Genomic DNA, 21144 nt, shown 5'->3' with positions numbered 1-21144 from the left:
GGATGATAGTAGAATGAAGAGTAGGTAGTTAGTTTGATCTTAGAGTAGGTTAAAGGTTCGGCACAACATCGTGGGCCGAAGGGCCTGTACTGTGCTGTACTGTTCTATGTTCTATGTTCTAACTGGAGGCTGAAGAAACAAGAGAGGCGAGGAAGTTGTTGATTCTTTACAGGTGCAGTAAAACAGGGTACTGAGGTATGCAATAGGTCAGGAGGGACAGAAAAGACGCCACATTACTAAGAGGATCAGATATCCTCGCCAGCTGGAGAGGGGTAAACTACTGGTCGTCCTTGCTCCACTCTCGCCGTTCACTGGCTCCATTCACACTGTGCTCCGGTGAGGCGGCTGGACTGAATTTAACCCCTCACCTCCACCCCCTTGCCCCTTATGTAAACTCAGCTGCTCTAACGTAGTTTGTGATTTTATAATTTCTTCCTCAAGGTTTGGGGGAGGGGAAAGAAAGGAGAAAAGGTGGACGTCCTGACCTAGCCTCAGCACTCTGAGCTAGGGATAGGGCTCCCAGGGAGGTCTCCATGCCCAGTGCCGATAGCCACCAGAGGCAGGGAGTGGCCCTTCCTGCTGAGGGAGTGGTCTTAGCCTGTGGCCTGTGTCTCAGCAGTCTGCGTAGAAATGGGAAAGCCAGACAAATGCTGTTGCATCATTGCAGAAAAGACTAATAAAAATCCACAGCCTCTAAACAAATAGTGAAATTCAAAGATTGTTATTTGAGAAGATGTTTATTACCTGTAATTAATGGAAATAAATGGGGAAAATGCTGGTTTTCACAATTTTATCCATTCAGTTTTCCCCCTATTTCCCAGTCCCAGTAACCACCCACTCTCACCGTACCCTTTTCAGTCCCATGCTCTCCAGCTTCTCCTCCAGCGTCTCTTTCAGGATGGGGCGAAACTGTTTGATGAATTTGGGGTTCTGTCTCAGGGTGTCTAGAAGTTGCTGCTTCCGATCGAATGTACTCTCCAAATCTGTGGAATAGTTATTGACAAAATACAGTCAGAGAAGCACTAAGTGCGAGTGGCGGAGGGAGGAGAGGGCGCGAGGCGGAGGGGGGAGAGGGCGCAAGATGCAGGAGGAGAGACGTAGAGAGCAGGAGAGACAGCGTGAGAACACAGCAATTTCTATGTTTAACTAGATTTGATCGAAACGCATATCCATATTTTTATTTAAAAATCAAGCACTTGGTTTCTTTTTTTATTTCCTCAGTTACATCCCCTCCTCTCCTGAAGCCACAACCCTGTGAGGGAGAAGGTGGTGAAGGAGGGGGTATGACTCCAGATAACAGGTGCCCTCCACTACCTCATTCCAGTGTTGAATGTGAACGCGGTGAGTGTTGACCAGCTACTCCACTGTGAGGGACATCATAGCCAAGCCCAATTCTGTCCTCATTCGACAGCCACTCGCACACTCTGCGCAGCAGAGATCAGTGAACAGCAGCAGAAACAAAGGGGCACTTTCTGTTAGCAGCTGAGGCAGATTACTGCTCTGGCTGAAATCAAATAACTCAGACTGGGGATTGGGTCTGGAGCCTTCCTGGCCTGTGTGGCTCAATGCCACACCAGGCAATTATGTCTCGGACTAACCTCTCGCTCTATGCCAAGTGAGAAAGGGATATCTGAAAACCCCAGCTTGGATAGGGCAGATTCTCAGGGTTTGTTTCATAGTTTATTGGCTTTGATTGTCCAAAGATTTAACGAAATTTGCTTGGAACCTACCATCATCGTCCTCAGATTCCAAATCTTGATTCTCAGCAACTGGAAAGTAAATGACATTTCACACAAGTTACTCACAATCCCTCGATGACACATGGAATGCATTGCAAGAAACAACAGCACCTTCCACTGAACCCCATTCATCCTCAACATGCCAATTTGCATGAGGACCTCGAGACACAACATAAACAAGAAACCTAGCAACCAGCTGTAAGGTTCAGTGCCTGTAGGCGAGTCTGAATGTCGGGCTGCAGACTGATTTTTTGGTTTGACCCTGAGAGAAGCTGCTGACCACATATCAGCCTCATTACCAAGGCCCCTTCCACCTCCGTAACATCACCCATCTCCACCCCTGCCTCAGCTCAACGACAGCTGAAACCCTCATCGAGGTTACCAAGGTGGAAGTAGGTGGTCTTTCGAATGAGACATTAAACCAAGGCCCAGTCTGTTCTCTCAGGTGGATGTAAAAGATACCATGCACTATACAGAGAATATCAGGAGAGAACACCCCCACTAATGCCCTGGCCAATATTTATCTATCAATTAACACCATTTAAAAAATAAATTATCTGGTCATTTATTTCACTGCTGTGAGATCTTGCTGTCACAAATTAGCTGTCGTATTTCCTACATTATAACAGTTACAACACTGCAAATGTAGTCCAGTGCTACATAAATGTCATCGCTAAGGACGAACTGGATCGAAGAATCACATCCCACAATAACCAAAGACAACCACCACAATTCCACACCAAAAACAAAGTTTGAATTATCTTATTGTTTAAGATTTTAACTGAAAGTTTAATCAAATTAACTGTAAACATTTAAAATTTCATCTTCCGACCAAAATTGTCAGGCATGACCAGTTCAAGCACCGGGCCCCTGGATAACACAAGACTCAATTAGGACCAAGCCCAGTCAGCGGTATCACTTTTGGAGGCCTGCTCATTTCCAAATAAAAATATATCATTTTGTCTGTGATCAGCGGGTTAATCAAATTAATATATTGTTAAAAATGACTGAAAACGCGATATCTTATGCAAAAATACTCAGTGCCTATACTGTCACGAGTCCAGAACTTGAGTATGGTTTTGCTTCCAAATCGTGTATTACGAACTGCTCACTAGGTGGTGCAGTCCAACAAGGAAATGATAAACATATAGCCACTGTTCCAACATATTCTGAATATGATTTCTTATCACTGTCATTGTCTGTAGTCCTTCCCACGACTGTAAGGGCTGACACATACTGTCTGTAGGGGTAGTAGTAAAGGGTTCTGGCTGGGAGGACAGTGTGACAGTGTGAGGGAGCTGGATTAACATCAGCAGAGATACAGTCAGTGACACAGGGCACTGAGGGAGAGGGGTTATTGAGTGGCAGTGTGAGGGAGCTGGATTATCAGCAAGTATGAGGAGCTATTTGTTACTTGGTTTATAGGCCACCAAATGTTGGGAATGAGAAAGGAGCAGATTTGCAAGGATTTTGCTGAGAGGTACATAAACTCTAGAGTAGTGATAATGAGAGACTTTAACTTCCCCAGTATTGACTGGAGCAGTGATTGTATTAAGAGCAGAGAAGGGACAGATTTCTGAAATGTGCTGGGAAGAATTTTCTTGATCAGTATGTTTCCTGTCCAACGAGGAAGGAGGCGTTGCTAGATTTCATCCTGGGTAATTAAGTGGGTCAAGCGGATAATGTCACAGTGGGGGATCATCTCGGGAATAGTGATCATAGTATCATAAAGCTTACATTAGTTATAGAGATGATCAAGGTGCATTGTAGAATAAAAATACTTAACTGGAGGAGGGCTAATTTCAGTGAATTGAGGAGGAATCTGCTCTGGGTAAATTGGAGTCAAAAACTGGCAGGCAGAAATGTGATGGAGCAACGGGCAGCCTTTATAGAGGAGATAGTTCAGGCGTAGACTAGATACATTCGCACAAGAGGGAAAGGGAGGGCAACCAAAGTCAGAACTCTCTGGTTGACAAAGGAGTTAGAGAGCAGGATGAGCTTATAAAGGGGACAGATGACGGATGTCAGTGCGGTAATACAAGGGAGAATCAGGCTGAATATAAAAAGCTGTATAAAATGCTAGTTAGGCCACAGCTGGAGTACTGTGTACAGTTCTGATCACCAAACTATAGGAAGGATGTGATTGGACTGGACAGGGTGCAGAGGAGATTCACCGGGATGTTGCCTGGGCTGGAGCATTTCAGCTATGAAGAGAGACTGGATAGGCTAGGATTGTTTTCCTTAGAACAGAGAAGGCTGAGGGGGGACCTGATTGAGGTACACAAAATTATGAGGGGCATTGATAGGATAGATAGGAAGAAACTTTTTCCCCTAGCGGAGGGATCAATAACCAGGGGGCATAGATTTAAGGTAAGGGGCAGAAGGTTTAGAAGGGATTTGAGGAAAAAAATTTTCACCCAGAGGGTAGTTGGAATCTGGAACACACTGCCTGAAGGGGTGGTAGAGGCAGGAACACTCACAACATTGAAGAAGTATTTAGATGTGCACTTGAAATGCCATAGCATACAAGGCTACGGGCCAAGTGCTGGAAAATGGGATTAGAATAGATAGGTGCTTGATGGCCAGCACAGACACAATGGGCCGAAGGGCCTGTTTCTGTGCTGTATAACTCTATGCGTATGACTCTAGTACAGAGGGGGAGTTGAAAGAGGAAACAAGAGTGGCAAAGAGACAGCATCAGAATAGACTGGTGGCTAACATAAAAGGGAAGGCAAAGGTCTATTGACATATTAACGGTGAAGGGGTTGTAAGAGGAGCAGTGGAGATGTACTGGTGGAGACAGAAGGAATGATTGAGGTACTAAATGAGTACTCCGCATCGATGTTTACCAAGGAACAGGAGTTTGCCAAAGCTATGGTAAACAATAAGTGTATCAAAATACTAGATAAGATAAAAATAAAGAGGAGGTACTAGAAAGCCTGGCAGTTCTTTTTAAGTGGAGAAGTTACCCAGTGCGCACAGCATGCATCCAAGAATGCTGAGAGAAATAAGGGTAGATATTGCAGAGGTGCTGGCCATAATCTTCCAATCCTGCTTAGTTATAAGGGTGGTGCAAGAGGACTAAAGAATTGTTCAAAAAAGGGGATAAGGAGAAAGCTGGCAATTACAGGCCAGTCAGTTTAACGTCGGTAGTGGGGATGTTTTCAGAAACAACAATCCAGTGGAAAATTAACAACCACTTGGGCAAGCATAGACTAATACAGGAAAGCAGCACAGATTGTTCGGGGCAAATTGTGTTTGACTAACATGATTGAGTTTTTTGATGAGCTAACAGACAGGATGGATGGGGGCAGTGTAGGTGATGTGTATATGGACTTTCAAAAAGGGTTTGATCAAATAGCACATATTAAGCTTTTTGGCAAAATTGAAACCCATGGGATAAAAGGAGCAACATCAACATAGATACAAAACTGTCTAAGGGATTGAAAACAGAGAGTTATGGTGAATGGCTATTTTTTCCAGACTGGAGGGAGGTAAACATTGCTGTTTCCCAGGGTTCAGTAAGAGGACCACTGCTGTTTTTGATATACATTAATGATTTGGATTTGGGGTACAGGAACAATGTCAAAATTTGCAGATGGCACAAAACTTTGAAGTTAGTAAACAGTGAGGAAGATAGTGATACACAAAGAGGACACAGACAGGCTGATGGAATGGGCAGACACATGACAGATGTAATTCAACACAAAAAAGTGTGAAGTAATACATTTTGGCAGGAAGAATGAGGAGAGACAATACCAGCTAAATGGTACAATTTTAAAGGGCGTTCAAGAAATGAGAGACCTGGGGTGTTTGTGTATAAATCATTGAAGGCGGCAGGACAGGTTAACAAAGCAGTTAATAAAGCATATGGGAAACTGACTGGACTTTATAAATAAAGGCATAGAATACAAAAACAATCAAGTTATGCTAAACCTATATTAAACACCGGCTCAGCCCCAGCTGGAGTACTGTGTCCAATTCTGGGCACCACACTTTAGGAAGAACATGGAGACTTTGGAAAGGATGCAGATTTACTGGAATATTTCCAAGAGTGAGGGATTAGTTATGACGTGAATAGATTGGAGATGGTTTCGATAGAGTAAATAAAGAGAAACTGTTTCCGATGGCTGATCACCAAAGGTAACTGGCAAAAAATTAGAGGCGACATGGGGAAAACCCAACACCAATGAGTGGTTAGGATTTGAAATGCACTGTCTGACAGGGCGGTGGAAATAGATTCAATGGCAGCTTTCTAAAAGGAATTAGATAAATACTGTCATGCTCCTGTAGTTTTTATTCAGAATATGCGGTTTGCCTTTAAGGCTTGCAAGGGATCAGTATTGCTTTAAGAACCAGCAAGCCTCAGGAGTTATAGGAAGGTGCATTTTCGTTGCCTTAGAAACAGCCATTTGGAGACTGCGATTCAAAGGGTGCATTCTCGATACCATGGAAACAGCCAATGGGAGTGAGCCTGATGTGATACATTAGTTTCAATTCAGTTTGAACTGGCTTTTAGTGAGACAGTTTGTTCTAACAGACACACAGGCACAGAGGACACAGATGTGGCGTCAGAGCCTGGGAAAAGAGCTCTCAACCATTTAAACTGAAGGAATTGGATTTTTGTCTGTTTAATTATTATCTCTCAAAATTCTAAAACATCAAGCCAAAACAGAGATCTATGGTAATTTAAATTGAAGAAAGGGAAGTTAGATTGTGACAATCGTTTTTCTCTCAAAAACTTTAAAGTCAGATTGATTCGGTTGAAAGTGTTTACAAGTCGTTAACTGTTGAAATTCACTGGAGAAGGAAAGCAACAATCTGTGAGGACTTCAAGCAACATTGAACTTTAAATTTGCAAAGACTCTAATATTTTCTATTTTAAATGTGGTTTATATCTTCATAGTGTTTAAGAATTTAGTTCTAATTAAAGAGTTAATTTATTGATTTAAAGACACCTGGTTTGGTTAGCCTCATTCGGGGATTAATAGATGGTACAATTTGGTTGGGTCTTTCTTTAATTTGGAAAGTTTTTTTAAAATGATATGTTAGGCGATCTGTTGAGCAATGGGATTGAATTAACAGTGCATCAGTCCCACCACAATCAGAATCACATATTTTGATTGGAGGCTTTGACAGGAGCAGTCGGTCGTAACATATTTACTGGGGGCTCATCCGGGATTTGAATAACATATTAATTGGGGGCTCCCTCAAGATTTGAATCACATATTAATTGGGCTTCTGGATTTGAATCATATCTTAATTGGGAGGCTCGCTCGCTGTTGAATCATATTTAATTCAGTGGTTCACGTCTGGGATCAGAATCAGACAAATTTGGAGGGCTCGCATTTGGAATTGTAGTAATTACTCATCTCTGGGATAACATATTTAAATTGGAGTCCTGCGTTTGGCATCATATTAATTGCTCTCGAGTCTGGGATCTTATCAATTGGAAGCTTGATTGTTGTGATCTAAATCTGACCCCAATTACAAAGAAATTAAAAGAACCAGGTCTCTTGTATAATAAGGTACAGTCTATACCATTGTATTAGTGGTTGTAGCAGAGTTTTTGGGAAAGCAGAATGTTTCCCCGAGTGACATGATAACTTTAACAAGGGCAAATTAAAAGAATTGGCAGCGAAATTGGGGTTGGTATTGAAATCAGATGCCAAAAAAGCAGGGATAATTAGATTGATAGCCGAACAACTGGAATTGGTAGATGATGATGATGATAATACAGATGAAGGGCAAAACGAGGAACAAGAAAGCGAATACGAGAGACATGAAGGTAACAGGTCCGAGACTGATGCAGTGGAATTGGCTAGGATTCAGTTAGAAATGAAAAAACTGGAGCTTCAGCAGGAAAAACAAAAAACCTTGAGGCAGAAAAAGAATTAAGAAAACCTGAATTGGAAAAGGAGGAAAGAGAGAAAGAGAGAGCATTTCGGAGAGAAAGTGAAAGAGAAGAGAGGGAATTTAAGTTAAAAGAGATGGAACTAAGACAAAGGGGTAGTCTTAAATTCAGGGAAAATTTGGGTCAGAAGAATGTGAATTTAGATCAGGACCCAGCGAGAAGTTGTTTAAATTTATACAGGCTGTTCCTAAGTTTGAGGAAAGGGACGTAGAGGCATTTTTCATATTTTTTGAAAAAATAGCCAAACAGATGAAATGGCCGAAAGAAAGCTGGACACTGCTTATTCAGGGCAGGCTGGTAGGCAGAGCTCATGAAGTTTATGCCATGCTTTCTGAAGAGGCTTCTGCAGATTATGAGATGGCAAAAAAGGCTATTCTCGCTGCATATGAGTTAGTCCCTGAAGCTTACCGTCAGAAGTTTAGGAACTTACGGAAATTGACTGGGCAGACATAGAACATAGAACATAGAAAATACAGCACAGAACAGGCCCTTCGGCCCACGATGTTGTGCCGATCCTTTGTCCTCTGTCAAGGACAATTTAATCTATACCCCATCATTCTCCTTTATCCATATACCTATCTAAAAGCCGTTTGAAAGTCCCTATAGAACATAGAAAATACAGCACAGAACATATTTAGAATTGGAGAGGGTGAAGCAAATGAATTTTGACCGTTGGATACGGGCATTAAAGATAGAAACCACATATGAGAACCTTTGAGAATTGATTCCCTTAGAAGAGTTTAAAAACTCCATTCCTTCAGTAGAGAGACCTGATATAGATAACCTGAAAGTTTTGAAAGCTAGGCAAGCAGCAGAGATTGCTGATGATTTTGAGCTTGTGAATAAGCCAACCTATTTTGTCCGTCAGCCCCATAAAACCAAAAAGGATAGAAAGTGGGAGAGTAAAAGGAAAGCAAGTAGCCGGGGACAAAAAGGAACAGCTGGGAATGCCCCAGGATCACCTCCTCAGGTCAGAAAGGAAGATGCTGAGGGTAGAAGTGAGGTTCGCAAGCCAAAGTGTTATCATTGCAACAAAATGAGTCATCTTCGTTCAGAGTGCTGGAAATTGCAAGGTAAACCCATAGAACTTGTTGGAGTACGCAAAGTTAGTACAGAGGAAAAGACTCTGACTGAGAGTATAGCAGACCAAGCTATAGCTTAATGACAGCTGTGAATGCGAAACCAGATACTAAAACTAAGAGGAGTGTAGCGGTTAACGATAAAATACCTGAGAGTTATAATGTTTTTTTGTTAAAGGGAAGAGTAACTCTGTATCCTGTAAGTGAGGCAGGAAAACCCATCATTATACTCAGGGATACAGGAGCGACCCAGACACTCTTGCTGGGGAAAGATATGAGGTTTCCACCAGAGAGTGTCTTGAACGCTAATGTTTTATTTAATGGAATTGGCGGGGAGTATATACCCATACCTTTATATAAAGTACGCCTAGAGAGTGACTTAATATCTGGGGTAGTTACTGTACGTGTTGTCTAAAGTTTGCCAGTAAAGGGAATTGATCTACTCCTAGGAAATGATTTGGCTGGATCAAAAATATCAGTTTCTCCTATAGGTACAGAGGAACCAAGTGAAATTAATGAAACAGAGCAATTACAGGAGCAAGTTCCAGAAAAATTTCCTGCGTATGTAGTTACCCGAGCAATGGCTAAACAGGATCCATTGTCAGAGGTAAAAGGTGCGCCACTAATAGACAGCCAGGCATCTGAAACCTTATTTGGGGATTTAGATAATTCAAATGAGATGTTTGACAGATAGTCTATCACAGCAAGCTGATCCATAGATCTACCAAATAGCACAGACGGCTCTGTCAGAAGCTGAGGCGAAAGGAGTTCCGGAAGGTTATTATATGACAAACAGGGTTTTGAGGAGGAAATGGAGACCACCTCATAGACCTGCCGACGAAGACTGGACAGTTGTTGAACAGATTGTGGTACCACCTAAATATCAACAAGGATTATTAAGGTTAGCACACAACATTCCTTTTTCAGGACATAGGGGAATTCGGAAGACCAAATCACACATAAGCAAACATTACTACTGGCCAGGTCTTACAAAGGATGTGAGACAATTTCATAGGGCATGCCACACCTGGCAAACAGTGGGAAAACCACAACCTACCATAAAACCAGGGGATGAAGTATTAATGTTGTTACCATCACAGGGAGAACCAGAGAAAGCATGGTTCAGTGGCCCATGTAGAGTGATCGAAAGAGTGGGTAAGGTAGATTACTTGATTGACACCCTGATCCCCGGATGAAGAACCGGTTGTGTCTCATTAATTTGCTCAAACCATATTACCGCAGGGAGGAGGATAAGCCAGTACAGGTATGTCAGGTAATCGGGACTGTGGAGAAGGAAAAGTATAGTGAGGATGAGGCAGAAGTAGGCCTAGCAAATTCTCAGATTGAACCTCCAACTATCCAATCAGAGAATGCAGAATGGCTAGGAAAATTAAACAACACCTAGAGGCAAAACAGCGTGAAGTCCGAACCAGGGTTTTCACAATGTTTCAAAAAGTTTGTAGGGATAAGCCAGGATGTACAACCTTAGCCACACATGATGTGGGTATAGGGAGAGCCATTCCTTTAAAACAACATCCTTGTTGTTTAGGTCCAGACAGACAGGACCAAGTGGAAGCAGAGGTACAATGCATGCTGAAGGACAGTTTAGTTGAAACTAGTCAGAACAGCTGGAATTCACAGATGGTCTTGATGACTAAACCTGGTGGGACGGCTCAAACTTGCATAGACTCTCGAAAAGTACTGTGGTAAAGAAGGCAGACTCCTACCCAAATTCTCATTTAAAGGACTGTGTGGACAGAGTGGGCAACACAATATGTCTTAAAGAGACTGATATGTTGGAAGGATACTGTCAAATTCCTTTGACACCCCAGGGTAAGAAAAAATCAGCTTTTGTTACACCGGACAGGGTTTTCCAGTGTCAAGTGATGCCACATAGGTTAAGGGGTACTCGAGAAACTTCTCAGAGAATAGTGAACCCAGTAGTGGTCAGTGCAGCTCACCTGGCTGAGGTGATGGACAATAAGGATACTTGGAAGGAAAACACAAAACAATTGGAAGACTATGCTTGGAAATTTAAAAATGGGTTAATTGGAACAACCTTTTGAAAATTTAAAGCTGGAATGTTCTAGTGAAACTTGTTGCTGTAGTCTAAACATTTTCTTTTGGAAATGTGCATATCTGTAAATGCGTGAAAAAAGTATGTTAGTGTTTTTTTCAATTTGTATTTTTTTTTACCTATTGTAATGAAACACATTTCAGGAATGGCATTTCATTCCGCTAGGGGCGGAGGTGTCATGGTCCTGTAGTTTTTATTCGGAATATGCAGTTTGCCTTTAAGGCTTGCAAGGGATCAGTATTGCTTTAAGAACCAGCAAGCCTCAGGAGTTATAGGAAGTTGCATTCTCGATACCATGGAAACAGCCACTGGGAGTGAGCCTGATGTGATACATTTGTTTCAATTCAGTTTGAACTGGCTTTTCGTGAGACAGTTTGTTCCAACAGACACAGAGGACAAAGTTGCAGTGTCAGAGCCTGGAAAAAGAGCTCTCAACCATTTAAACTGAAGGAATAGGATTTTTGTCTGTTTAATTATTATCTCTCAAAATTCTAAAACATCAAGCCAAAACAGAGATCTCTGGTAATTTAAACCGAAGGAAGGGAAGTTAGATTGTGACAATCTTTTATCCCTCAAAAACTCTCAAGTCAGATTGATTCGTTTGAAAGTGTTTGCAAGTTGTTGTTGAAATTTGCTGGAGAAGGAAAGTAACAATCTGTGAGGACTTCGAGCAACATCCTGTGAGGACTTCAAACAACATTGAACTGTAAATTTACAAGGACTCTAATATTTTCTATTTTAAATGTGGTTTATATCTTCATAGTGTTTAAGAATTTAGTTCTTCTAATTAAAGAGTTAATTTATTGATTTAAAGACACCTGGTTTGGTTAGCCTCATTCGGGGGTTAATAGATGGTACAATTTATTTGGGTCTTTCTTTAATTTGGAAAGTTTTTTGAAATGATATGTTAGGCAATCTGTGAAGCGACGGGATTGAATTAACAGTGCATCGGTTCCACCACAATCAGAATCATATATTTTGATTGGGGGCTTTGACAGAAGCGGTCGGTCATAACAATACTTGAAGAAAAAATTGCAGGGATGTGGAGAAAGAGTGGGGGAATGGCACTAACTGGATCGCTCTTCAAAAGAACCAGCGCAGACTCGATGGTCCGAATGACCTCCTTCTGTGTTATACCACTGTATGATTCTATGAAGTATAAATTCTCTAGGAGGCTGTGGAAATACAACTGTCCTCAGAGTCTGTCACACACATGGCCTAAAACACAGCTACATCCACAGACATAGACCCATAGTGACAGAATCTCCTCTTTAGCATTTAGTCATGCAGCAACATACAATGCAGTGCTCACTAGAAACCCAGCTGTGAACTATTGGGCAATGGGAGGCGCGCAATTTGGAGGATCAGGCATGGAGCCAGCATACCCAACTCCCAGCACTAACTTCCATCAGTCCACACCGAGGGCAGGGATTAACAAATTCAAGCAATACGTAGAGACACAGATAAAGAAACAAAGAGTTCTTACCTTGAACTGGTCTGGAGGAAAGTTTCCTGATCTTTACTGGTCTGGAGGAAAGTTTCCTGATCTGTAATAAAACAACGCAGAGAGATCACAACTAGGGATGGGTAATCTACATTTCCGCAGTAATAAAATCTTTTCCAATAAAAATTGCTCTTCGTGATTCCTACAATCACTTTCCCTGTATGAAACTTACACGCTCGGCCTAATTGCAAAATTGCTTACACAGAGAGCTAGGTGAATAGACAAAACTACACCAGAGTTGGAAGCTTTACTCTGTATCTAACCGATGCCATTCCTGTCCTGGGAGTGTTTGATGGAGACAGTGTAGAGGGAGCTTTATTCTGTATCTAACCCGTCTTGTACCTGCCCTGGGAGTGTCTGGTATGACAGTATGGAGGGAGATTTATTCTGACCTGGTCTTAGCTAGAAAGGCTCAGAATCATAAAATCATACAGCACCATCATTTTTTTTTATTCGCTATTGGAATATGAGTGTGGCTGACAAGGCCACCATTTATTTCCCATCCCTAATCCCCTTGAGCAGGTGGTGGTGAGCCACCTACAATTGAGTGGCTTGCTAGGCCATTTCAGAGAGCAGTTAAGAGTCAACCACATTAGTGTGGGTCTGGAGTCACATGTAGGCCAGACCAGGTAAGGATGGCAGATTTCCTTCTCTGAACGACATTTGTGAACCAGATGGGTTTTTATGACAACCCGGTAGTTTCATGATTATCAATGAGACGAGCATTTTATTCCATATTTATTAATTAATTTAATTTAAATTCCCGCAACTGCCATGGGGGGATTTGAACTCATGTCACTGGATTATTAGTCCAGGCATCTGGATTTCGAGTCCTGAAACATCACCACTATGCCACCGTCCTGTCATCATACCTAGACTGGTACTCTGAAGGAGCTCTCTAATTCATCTCACTCTCGCTTTTTCCCCATAGCCTTGTATTTTAGTTTTTCTTTCAAGTGTTTATCCAATTTCATTTTGAAAGTTACTATTGAAACGGATTCCACCACCCTTTCAGCCAGTGCATTGCAAATAATAGATCTACGCATAAAAATAAATTCTCATCTCCTGCGTTTCTGTTACCAATGACCTTAAAATCTGTGTTCTGTGGTTAGTGACCCTCCTGCCAGAGGAAAAAGTTTCATCCTATCTATTCTTTCAAAAACGCTCATTTTGAACACTCCTCTTCTCTGCTCCGAGGAGAACAACCCCAGCTTCTCCAGTCTCTTCACATAACTGAAGTCCCTCATCCCTGGTACCATTCTACTAAAGCTCCTCTGCAACCTCTCCAAGACCTTGGCATCCTTCCGAAAGGGTGGTGCCCAGAATTGGTCACAATAATCCAGCTGAGATCTGACCAGTGATTAACAAAGCTTTAATATAATTTCCTTACTTCTGTATTCTATGCCTCTATTTATAAGGCCAAGGATCCTGGATGCTAAACCCCCAAATCTGTCTGTTCTGCATCCTCTTTAATATTGTACCAATTAGTTTATATTGCCTCTTATGATTTTTCATTCCAAAATGTATCACATCATACTTTTCTGTGGTTAAATTTAACCTACCACATGTCTTCCCATTTCACCAATCGGTCTATGTTCTCCTGAAGTCTTTTACTATCGACCCCGCTGTTTATTACATTTCTGAATCTTGTCTCATCTACACACCTTGAGATTATACACCCAAATCCAGGTCATTAGCAAATATCAAAAAGGTCAGTGGTCCCAACACCAACCCCCAGGGAACTTCCCTCCAGTATGAAAAACAGCCAATTGCTGCTACTCTGTTTTCAATCTCAAAATTATTTCGTGCCCATGCTGTCACTTCCCCTTTTATCCCACGGGCTCTGATTTTTCTAACAAGTCTATTATGCGGCACTTTATCAAACGCCTTTTGATAAACAACAACTGCAATGCCTTCACTCAGGTTCTTCAATCAGTCAAGGCTTGAAATGCAAAGGATCGTAAAATTCCCAAGCAGCATCTGGATCATCTTTGTCCACAGAGCCTGGATTGCAACACCAGGACTCAGGATAAACCAGGCCATTGATCCAATTATCAGCTGCTTTACTTGTACTTCAAATGGTTGCCAAGGTCCACAGTCTAAGTTTTGCATTTTGTGTCAACCGCTATACACCCAAAATGGTAACAATTTACCGAGTTAGTCTGTTGTTTACCTCTTTGTGCCGTTCCACTCCGATTCTCCCCATCCACAAAACAGAGGAAAAACGCAACAAAAGGTATGGAGAATGTCACACTGAAGGGGTTTGGTGACTAACTGCGGCCAGTAATTGAAATGAAGACCACAGCTCTCCTGTTAGCAGATTGGGTGAATGCACAATGCCACTGATTCATACAGGGGTGATGAGAGTGTCTGCCCTTGACATCAAGGCAGCATTTGACCAAGTATGACATCAAGGAGCCCTAGCAAAATTGGAGTCAATGGAAATCAGGGGAAAACTCTCTGCTAGTTGGAGTCATACCTAGCACAAAGGAAGATGGTTGTGGTTATTGAAGGTCAATCGTCTCAGTCCCAGGACATCACTGCAGAGTTCCTTGGGGTAATGTCCTAGGCCCAACCACCTTCAGCTGCTTCATCAATGACCTTCCCTTCTTCATAAGGTCAGAAGTGGGGACGTTCACTGATTATTGCACAATGTTCAGCACCATTCGCAACTCCTCAGATACTGAAGCAGCCCATGACCAGATGCAGCAAAACCTGGACAGCATCCACTCTGGACTGATAAGTGGCAAGTAACATTCACACCACACAACTGCCAAGCAACGGCCATCTCAAACAAGAGAGAATTTAACCATCTCCACTTGATGTTCAAAGGCATTACCATCACTGAATCCCCCACTATCACCACTGACCAGAAACTACACTGGACCAGTCACATAAATACTGTGGCTACAAGAGCTGGTCAGAGGCTGGGAATTCTGCAACGAGTAACTCACCTCGTGACTTCCCAGTGCCTGTCTACCATCTACAAAGCACAAGTCAGGAGTGTGATGGAATACTCTCCACTTGCCAAGATGAGTGCAGCTCCAACAACACTCAAGAAGCTCGACACCATCCAGGACAAAGCAGCCCACTGGATTGGCACCCCATCCACAACCTTCAACATTCACTCCCTCCACCACCAGATCACAATGGCAGCAGTGTGCACCATCTACAAGATGCACTGCAGCAACTCACCAAGGCTCCAAACCCACGACCTCTACCACCTCGAAGAACATGGGCAGCAGATGCTTGGGAACACCACCATCTGCAAGTTCCCGTCAAAGTCACGCACCATCCTAACTTGTCACTCTATAGCCGTTCCTTCACTTTCGCTGGGTCAAAATCCTGGAACTCCCTTCCTAACAGCACTGTAGGTGTATCTACCCCACATGGACTACAGCGGTTCAAGAAGGCAGCTTACCACCACCTTCTTAAGGGCAATTAGGGATGGGCAATAAATACTGGCCTGGCCAGTGATGCCCATATTCCATGAACAAATTTTTTTTAAAAAGAGTACATTAGGAAAAGGGAGAGGTAGGAAACCCAAGTTGTTCACTGATGTCCTTCAGACTGAACTTAGTCTAACCTATGCATGATTCCAGTCCCACCTGGGCAACCAACTCTTTATACCCTCTGAAGTGGCCTGGCAAGCCACTCAGTTCTACAAACAATTACTGAAGGAAAAAGCCCACCACCATCTTCTCAGGGCAACTCAGGATGGGCAATGAATGCCAGCGATGCTTACACCCTCAGAACAAATGAAAAAGGCTGGAACAGGTATTTCAAATCGCGTACCTGATCTTCCTGAGACCAGATGACTGCACTCTGCTCTTTGACCTTTGAACTAAGTGTACTGATTTGCTTTTGGAAGTATTCAGCTGTTGTTCTCTGGTCTGCGGACAAGGTAGACCTCAGCCTCTCGTTCTCAACTCTCATCTGTAAGGGAGAGAGTAAAGCAACTTCAAAACCTACAATTCAATCAATCAATCATATGTAAACTCAAAATTCCATTTCAATAAACAGTCCACTCAGGATTTTCCGTATATAATTTTTTCAGTTTAGGTGCTAAGCAAAGCTTAAACATAGATAGTCCCACCTGCATCATCACCTCCTTTGACTAAATGGTGTCGATCCTTGATGAGGTGCAGTCACATAGGAAACATTAATAAATAAAATGTGCCTTCCTCCTGTACCATCAATATGTGGTCATTTTCCATGTCCGAGGTGACACAATCGCCGTTAGATTTGTCAACAATGGAGTGTATCATTAACCTCAGCCAATGTCAACACTCTGAAGTTTTCCAACTGGAGTCAATGGACAAAACAGGAACTGCATTTTCCCCTCCCTAGCTTCAGGGGAGTGAGGCAGTTAACTGCTAGAATGGCTGGGAAGAATAATGCATTCTCTTATATATCCAATAGGCTCTACACCCATACCCATGCTTCCGAAGTCTGGAGCGAGGGCAAGAGGACTGAACACACACATACATACAGACAGAGACAGTGCGTGCAAAAACAAAATTGCCTCAGAGATCATGGCTACTTTGGATGCTTGTTGCCAGAGTTCCCAATGTATGATCCAATGGCCCCAGTCCTAGCCATTCAAAGCGCAAATCCATGGCAACCCAGTCCAATTTGCACTTATACTTGATTTTGGTGGGCCTGGAGATTTGGAAAGGACTGATTTTAGCACTGGTACCTCATAAATGGTGGGTAAATTCTGAATCAGAACACAGGGACTCACTAGGATGAGGGATACACAAATCAATGCAAAAGATGATTCAAAAGCAAATCATTTCAGCTCTTCATCTCTGTTTTTTATGCGAGGATCTGGAGTAGAAGGGGTCAGAAAATGCTGATTACAAAGCCCTGCTTAGAATTCTAAGACTTCATTCACAATTGATGTTCGACTAACTGATCTATAGCTATCAGCTTAATCTTCTTGACCATGCTGAGCACAGCTGTTCATTGGCTTCTCTCAAAGAAACAGCTGGATGAAAGAAGACCAATATCCATGCTCTATCATCTTGGTAGTCACTTGATGCAATGGTAATAGAGTTCACAGAATTGTTGCAGCGCAGAAGGAGGCCATTTGGCCCATCATCTCCGCACTGGCTCTTCGAATGAGCAATTCACCTAATGCCATTCCCATGCCTTCATCTCATAACCCTGAACATTCTTCCTTTTCAACTAACAGTCTTATTCCCTTTTGAATGCCTCGATTGAACCTGCCTCCAACACAATCTCAGGCTGTGCATTTCAGATCCTAACCACTCGCTGCGTGAAAAAGGTTTTCCTCATGTCACTATTACTTCTTTTGCCAATCACTTTAAATCTGTGCCCTCTCATTCCCGATCCTTTCACAAATGGGAGCAGTTTTTCCCTATCCGCACTGTCCAGACCCCTCATGATTTTGAATACCTCTATCAATTCTCCTCTCAGCCTTCTCTTCTCCAAGGAAAACAGTCCTAACTTCTTCAATATATCTTCATACCTGAAATTCCTCATCCCTGGAACTATTCTCTTCAATATTTTCTGTACTCTCTCCAATGCCCTCACATCTTTCCTAAAGTCACCCAGAACTGGACGCAATACTTCAGCTGAGGCCAAACAAGTGTCATATACAAGTTTAGCATAACCTCCTTGCTCTTGTACTCTATGCCCCTATTAATAAAGCCCAGAATACCGTATGCTTTATTAACCGCGCTCTCAACCTGTCCTGCCACCTTCAATGGCTTATGCACATATACCCCCTGGTCCCTCTGCTCTTGCAGCCCCTTTAGAGTTGTACCCTTTATGTTATATTGTCTCTCCATGTTCTTCCTACCAAAATGAATCACTTCACATTTCTCCACATTGAACTTCAACTGCCACTTGTCTACCCATACCACCAACTTGTCTACATCCTTTTGAAGTTCTACACTATCCTCCTCACAGTTCACAATTGTTCCAAGTATTGTATCATCTGCAAATTTTGAAATTGTGCCCTGTACACCAAGGTCTAGGTCATTAATATATATCAGGAACAGCAAGGGTCCCAACACTGACCCCTGGAGAACACCACTACAAACCTCCCTCCAGCCCAAAAAACATCCATTGATGTGGTGTACATGGATTTCCAAAAGGCATTTGATACAATGCCGCACAACTGACTTGTGAGCAAAAATATAGCTCATGGAATAAAAGGGACAGTAGCAACATGGATATGAAATTGGCTGCTGGATAGGAAACAGAGAGGTGTTTTTTATTCACTCTTGGGATGTGGGCGTCACTGGCTAGGCCAGCATTTATTGCCCACCCCTAATTGCTCTTGAGAAGGTGGTGGTGAGCTGCCTTCCTGAACCACTGCAGTCCATGTGAGGTAGGTATACCAACAGTGCTGTTAGGAAGGGAGTTCCAGGATTTTGACCGAGCGACAGTGAAGGAACAGCGATATAGTTCCAAGTTAGGATGGTGTGTGACTTGGAGGGGAACTTGCAGGTGGTGGTGGTCCCATGTATTTGCTGCCCTTGTCCTTCTAGTTGGTAGAGGTCGCGGTATTGGAAGGTGCTGTCTAAGGAGCCTTGGTGCGTTGCTGCAGTGCATCTTGTAGATGGTACACACTGCTGCCACCGATGCACCGACACCGACGCAACCCTACTAATACTTAATGCACCTTACTAGTAGTAATAAATCTTACTTTTAAAAAAAGATAGTCACTAGTTTATTCCCTAGTTTAGATAAGATAAATAGGAAATACTCACCAGCCAATCACCTACCTGTTCCCTGTGATATCACACCTCGATTTTCTTTCTGAACGCGGACTCTGAATCTAGACTGGCAGCAGTGGCAGCAGCTAGCCCCGCTCCACTCTCGCATCTTCCCTCTACTTTCTCCTGGGCTCTTTATGCCCCGCTCCACTCTCGCATCTTCCCTCTACTTTCTCCTGGGCTCTTTATGCCCCGCTCCACTCTCGCATCTTCCCTCCACTTTCTCCTGGGCTCTTTATGCCCCGCTCCACCCACGCATCTTCCCTCCACTTTCTCCTGGGCTCTATGCCCCGCTCCACTCTCGCATCTTCCCTCCACTTTCTCCTGGGCTCTTTATGCCCCGCTCCACCCACGCATCTTCCCTCCACTTTCTCCTGGGCTCTATGCCCCGCTCCACCCACGCATCTTCCCTCCACTTTCTCCTGGGCTCTATGCCCTGCTCCACTCTCGCATCTTCCCTCCACTTTCTCCTGGGCTCTTTATGCCCCGCTCCACTCTCGCATCTTCCCTCCACTTTCTCCTGGGCTCTTTATGCCCCGCTCCACTCTCGCATCTTCCCTCCACTTTCTCCTGGGCTCTTTATGCCCTGCTCCGCTCTCACATCTTCCCACCGCTCTCTCAGTGAAATCTCGCTCTTTCCTGGGCTCTTTATGCCCCGCTCCGCTCTCGCACCTTCCTGGCACTCTCACGTATAGTTGTTGACTAATTATACAGTCTCTATTGATTAGTCCTTGTGTCAAGTCTTTGGTCTGTGTGTCAGTTGTGCCTCAGTTGGTAGCACTCTCACCTCTAAGTCAGAAGATTGTAGATTCAAGACTCCAAGACTTGAGCACAAAAATTAAGGCTGACAGTCCAGTGCAGTACTGAGGGACAGCAAGACTGTCGGAGGTGCCAGCTTTTGGATGAGACATTAAATCAAGGTCCCGTCAGCCATCTTAGGTGGATGTAGAAGATCCCATGGTGCTATTTGGAAGAAGACTAGGGAAGATATCCTACGTGGCCTGGCCAATATTTATCCCTGAATCAAAATCACAAAAACAGATTATCCAGTCATGATCACATTTCTGTTTGTGGGAGCTTGCTGTGCACAAATTGGCTGTCACATTTCCTACTTTACAACAGTGATTACACAACAAAAGTACTTCATTCGCTGTAAAGTACTTGGCAATATCCTGTGGTGTCTTTCTTTTCTTTTTTTCTACAATAGACCGGGACATGAGGCATCGGACACCAGCCCCACATACACACCCACACCTCCGGGCAGTCTATAACTCACGCCCCATGTGGGCAGGTGTAGGCAAGTGAGGGAAACACAATCTCCTACGTATTTCCTGCTGGTGTCAGTACAGGGTTGGGTGTTTAAATGTCTATGTCAGTGAAGAATGCCTGAGTTAGACGACAGCCACCCTTGAACTGGGGGAGGAAGACAAATTCCTCTCAAACCTTTGGGTATTTTCCTGGCAGTGTGGAGGTTCAAGCGGCGATTCTTGGTCCAGTTTTGACACAACTGAGGGCTTGGCACTGAAATGAAAGGGAAACCCCGGCGCCAGGAGCACAGAAGGACCCAGGGCCTCGGGGCCAGACAGACAGGAGGTCCCAGAGCCAGACAGACAGGGGGACCCAAGGCCCTGGGGCCAGACAGACAGGGGGCACCAGGACCCCGGGGCCAGACAGACAGGGGGGCACCAGGACCCCGGGGCCAGACAGACAGGGGGCACCAGGACCCCGGGGCCAGACAGACAGGGGGATGCAGGGCCCCAGAGCCAGACAGACAGGGGGACGCAGGGCCCCAGAGCCAGACAGACAGGGGGACGCAGGGCCCCAGAGCCAGACAGACAGGGGGACGCAGGGCCCCAGAGCCAGACAGACAGGGGGACGCAGGGCCCCAGAGCCAGACAGACAGGGGGATGCAGGGCCCCAGAGCCAGACAGACAGGGGGACGCAGGGCCCCAGAGCCAAACAGACAGGGGGACCAAGGGCCCTGGGGCCAGACAGGCAGTGGGATAGTGCCCAGCGACTAGGATGAGTTTCAATGACTAACACCACACATTAGGTACCATTCACACACTCTACACCCTGCTA

The 21144-nt window shown here is 43.9% G+C and overlaps 1 protein-coding gene across 1 annotated transcript in view; it reads right to left on the bottom strand.

Annotated features, from left to right (window-relative positions):
- Positions 1-21144, bottom strand: part of dzip1l (DAZ interacting zinc finger protein 1-like) — a 178082-nt gene that overhangs the window by 81957 nt on the left and 74981 nt on the right. Inside the window, 4 exon segments of the mRNA XM_068041833.1 lie at positions 850-983; positions 1731-1769; positions 12296-12356; positions 16109-16249. Of these exon segments, the coding sequence (XP_067897934.1) occupies positions 850-983; positions 1731-1769; positions 12296-12356; positions 16109-16249 (375 nt within the window).

This window comes from Heterodontus francisci, chromosome 11, assembly GCF_036365525.1.
Source record: "Heterodontus francisci isolate sHetFra1 chromosome 11, sHetFra1.hap1, whole genome shotgun sequence".
Classification (NCBI taxonomy): Eukaryota; Metazoa; Chordata; class Chondrichthyes; order Heterodontiformes; family Heterodontidae; genus Heterodontus; species Heterodontus francisci.
Note: the sequence above shows the minus strand (reverse complement) of the source record. Positions and strands in the feature narration are given on the sequence as shown.